Source organism: Lactuca saligna, chromosome 5 (genome assembly GCF_052625555.1).
Source record: "Lactuca saligna cultivar CGN05327 chromosome 5, ASM5262555v1, whole genome shotgun sequence".
In the NCBI taxonomy this organism is placed as follows: domain Eukaryota; kingdom Viridiplantae; phylum Streptophyta; class Magnoliopsida; order Asterales; family Asteraceae; genus Lactuca; species Lactuca saligna.
Genome location: NC_136421.1, coordinates 73,673,645 through 73,678,155, shown reverse-complemented (window position 1 = coordinate 73,678,155; position 4,511 = coordinate 73,673,645). Strand labels below are relative to the sequence as shown.

The following is a 4,511-nucleotide window of genomic DNA, read 5'->3' as shown; positions in this document are numbered from 1 at the left end:
ACATTGAATATTAGTGAAAACGTAAGGGTATGAACTCACCTCGATTGTAAGTTCGTGTTCGGATAGTGAAACTGTAGTGACGATCCTCGAGCTAGTGTACGTGAATATAGTCGTGTCCTAAAAATAATTATATCCAACTTCGTACGTATTTAAATTAATAAGATATTAATTTAAATAATAAATTAAATAGTGATTTAAATAATAATTAAAGTGTTAGACAATACATTAATTATGTAAGAACACTACTAGAAAAACAGCCTTTTACGACACTCATTGCGCGTCGTAAAAGGCTCAGACGACGCGCAAATGTGCGTCAAGGAAGGCCCTATCATAAAGAGAAATGATGTGCTTTTCCGCGTCGTCTATAGACGACGCGCATTTACGACGCCCATTTACGACGCGCAATTACGATGCATTTTTACGACACGCAATGTGTATCAAGGAAGGCCCTGTCATAAAGCAAGACGACACGCATTCGCGTGTCGTAACCTTACGACGCGCGTGTTAATGACACACAATGCGTATCAAGAATGCCCCTGTCAAGAAAGGCCATGTCATAAATGAAGATGACACACATTTTTGTGTATCATAATTTTAAATGTTAAAAAAATATTATTTATAGATTTACTAATTTTCAAATTACATAATACATTAAAAATCTCATAATACAAAATAAAATACCATAAATAACAAAGATAATTCATTTCACTAATATGTCAAATAAAAATAATTATTCCAAAAGTGAGTAAATGTTATAAAAAAAATGAACTCATTTATATGCAATTGCATCATCTAGCTTACTATGTGCCAACAACTCTCCATGTGTTTACTTTTACTTGAGTCTTGTTTCCTCCAAAGCTTCTAGCCATGCCAAAAGATGATATCTTGAGTCTGGTTTCAAGAACCAAAATCACCTTCAATCACCCAATTAAACTCTAATGTTGGTAGACTAAGAGTTCCAGAATCAAGTTTACATCCATCACCTTCAATCACTTTCAACCAAACGCATCACCATTTTCCCTGAAAGAGATTCTTTCAAGCAGCTTGTCCAGTAGATTTTATATGCATCAACAACATAAACACAGCCCTAGGAACATCCAATAAAGTCAAGATCACTTTGATTCATCCAAATCAATCAATTGCTTAATTTCTTTTATTATCTTAATAATTTATTAGAAAAAAATGTTAATTAAAAAGCTTCTCACCACATGGGTCATCAATCCGCAAGGTCAAAGAAACCAAAATGTCATCATTCTTTATCCCTTTCAACCTGAACTCATTTTGTTGATGAATCCTCTTGAATTCAGCAACTCCATTTTTGGTGTTTAAACATACAAATTGATCAATCTCCATGAAATTCAATGATCTTGGTGTTGCCTCTTTTAGAAAAGGATCTTCAAGAATCTTTCCAGCAGATGATCTTTCAGTTGCTGGAACCAAACATTTTTCTATGAATGCCTTCAGTTCATAATCACCCACTTTGCTAAGAGAACCCGGTTTAATCCCCTGTAGTTTTTTTTAAACAAACAATCATTTAACTTATTCGATTCCATTAATAAAGCTACCATTTCCAAAACTTACTGAGTTTACTTTCTTATAGATTTGAGCTGCATTTTTGCATTCGCTATAAGGATACTCAAATGTCACCATTTCCAACAAACACATCCCAAAAGAATATATGTCAACAAGGTCATTGTATTCCTCTTCACAAAGCTCCGGTGCCATGAATTCAGGTGTTCCTAGTGAAAAAAACAACAACATTAAATTCATACTACACTTGAAGAACATGTCTTGTTTTTAGTTAGTCTTACCAATAACACTCTTGGCAGTTGGTTGTTGCATGATAGTTGCCAATCCAAGATCACCAATCTTGATTTCTCCATTGTTTCCATTCACAAATATGTTGTCATATTTCAAATCCCTGTTAATCACAAGTGGATTTTGACTGTGAAGGTAGTGAAGACCATTTAGAATTTGTCTTGCCGACTTCTTCATTGCTTTCAAATCAACCGTTTTATGTTTCTTCCGATATCTAATAAATGCAAATTAAGAGTCGAGTAAAATATATCATTTATTACATTATATATATATATATATATATATATGTATATATATATGTATATATATATATAAATATATATATATATATGATATCAAATTTATTATTTCTTACTGTCTAAGGCTTCCGGATGTGAAGAGCTCAGTTATCATATTTACATTTTTCTTCTTATGATCAACCCATGAATCAAAGAACTTGATGATGTTATTGTGTTTTAATGATCTAAGAAGATGAACTTCTGAATATAATTTTTCCAAGTCTTGTGGTGACTGCATCACAGCATCAATCCTCATATGATTTGAGGACCTCCAGTTTCAAAAAGTTAAATCATCAGTCGGTATAAGTTAACTACAAAAGTGAAAAAACAAAACTAACCTTCTGCAAGTTAAAAATAAATAGGAATGATAAAACCTTAGTTGGATTTCCTTGATTATCAAAAGCTTTTGAAACTGGAGGTCCTCGAACCTCAACTTCATTTGCCACTTACTTAGAGCATAGATTCTCAACACTAATTTGCAAGTTAAATTATTGTATTAACAAATTAAAAAAATGATTCTAAAACTAAAATCTTTTTATAAAAGGAAAACAAACAAAATAATAAAAGGAAACCATACCACAAGTCTCCTGGGGGTGCCAAATACAGAAATTTCACCATGAGTCAACCTTTGTTTTCCAAGTAATTGGATAATTAGATCTTTGAGCTGAAACAAATAGATAATAAAACAATAATTTGAAATGAATAGTCAAGTAAAAGTAAAAAAAAAAAGGCATTTCATATTACAAGAAACACTTGAAGACTATAATAGTCAAGAATTTGACTTTTAAAAGAGTTGTTGCTACCTAATTTTTTCTGATCTACCTTGTAAAGGTTGAATCAAAGCTTCACCAACAAGGGATAAACCCAAATCAGCAAACCCATGGTTCTCTTGCCTTGCAATTTCAGTTTTCTTAGGTGTTTCACAACCATTTTCTGAAACTTAACATTAATTAATTGAAAAATGAGAACATAGCAAATCCATGTCTGTCACTAAAGACTTAGTGTATATATATGCCTAATCTTGTAGTGACCAAGAGTGTGAACTTTTAACAATTCTAAAATATCTTTTTAACTAAGATAAATACTTAAAATACGAAAAAAAAAAAAAAAAAAAAAAAAAAAAAAAAAAAAACTCATCAACACAATTTGAGGTTGGCACAAATATAGCATCTAGCTCCTATTTTGGATGGTCTTTGTGATAAATGTTCAAAAAATGACTTTAACCCTAAAAATAGTGCTTATAATTTAATGTTGTTTGACAAACTTCATTGTTTGATCAAGTTTCTAAACACAAACTCATCATGAGACTTAGATATGTATTCTTCTGGAACCAACCCATTAGAGAATTAGAAACATTACTTCCATATAAAAAGAGGCTCAACAAATATACTTGAGAGAAGTTGAAAGAGAGCATATTAGTAATCATTTCTTCAATCCTGTTTTCTTCTTGTTGTTGGACATCAAAAAGTTTATTGCTAGGCTCTGCAAAATCAAACATATCGGGTAAATAAAGAATCCTAGTTTAGTTATAAATAATGCAATAATGAAGTAACATACCCAAGTGTATGAAGACTTTAGAAACTTCAGGATGCCAATTCTAAATTTGGTAATGAACACTTTCACCAGTGTGTCTGCATCCCTGTAAAAGTGTAGAATTTTGTATCAAGGTCAGACCAAAGTATACTACAACAAACAGGTTAGATTATCTAGTTAGTCAACTTGCCTCCACTCCTTTGACTTGTAACAATGACTTTCTGATTGGGTCCAAATGGTGAGATGGTATTGCAGCATCCACCAGCTCCAAAATACTGGACAAACAATTCGATTCTTATAAATACTACTAGTAATATAGTTTCCAATTTTCTTTTATATCCAAGAGTAAAAATTACCTCTGGTAACCAGTTTCGAGTCCATCCCTTAGTATCATGCCCGAGACAACAAGACCAGCAAGGGGATCAAGAAACCTCACCCCAAGAATAGATCCACCTGAATCATGAATGAATGAATACCCATTTTCATATGTTAAATCAAGTGCTTAATGTTTCTTATCAATCCCTATAAGAGCAACAATTCACCATTTAGGTCAGGAGTCTTGATTTATGCTTCTTGACCATCAATTTTGTAACCTGCCCATGAATCCATGCTTTGTCTGGGTCTTCAACGCAGAATCAAGATCCTACTATGATATTCACTGACGTGCTCTGTTGTACATACAGTCACAGACAAATTTTAATTCTATGTAATATTGTTAACATATATCAATAGTATACGTAAGTAACCATATGCACATAAGGATGAATTGATTGATTGACCACTTGATTCAATATAAATAAATGAATGTAGGTGTGTGTAAAGGTTTGCCTGTTAAGCTCCATAACAACATACATACACTATTTTGGTAATATTCACCACTTG

The 4,511-nt window shown here is 32.2% G+C and overlaps 1 protein-coding gene across 1 annotated transcript; it reads right to left on the bottom strand.

Annotated features, from left to right (window-relative positions):
• Positions 1-1,185: 1,185 nt before the first annotated feature.
• Positions 1,186-4,238, bottom strand: LOC145045432 (serine/threonine-protein kinase WNK8-like). The gene is made up of 12 exons (XM_078993759.1): positions 4,223-4,238; positions 3,986-4,082; positions 3,820-3,904; positions 3,720-3,735; positions 3,487-3,578; positions 2,669-2,760; positions 2,547-2,567; positions 2,435-2,437; positions 2,174-2,365; positions 1,812-2,032; positions 1,582-1,739; positions 1,186-1,506 (listed from the first exon to the last, which is right to left on the bottom strand). Exons 1-12 carry the CDS (start codon positions 4,236-4,238, stop codon positions 1,186-1,188), a joined length of 1,314 nt encoding a protein of 437 aa, XP_078849885.1.
• Positions 4,239-4,511: the final 273 nt, after the last annotated feature.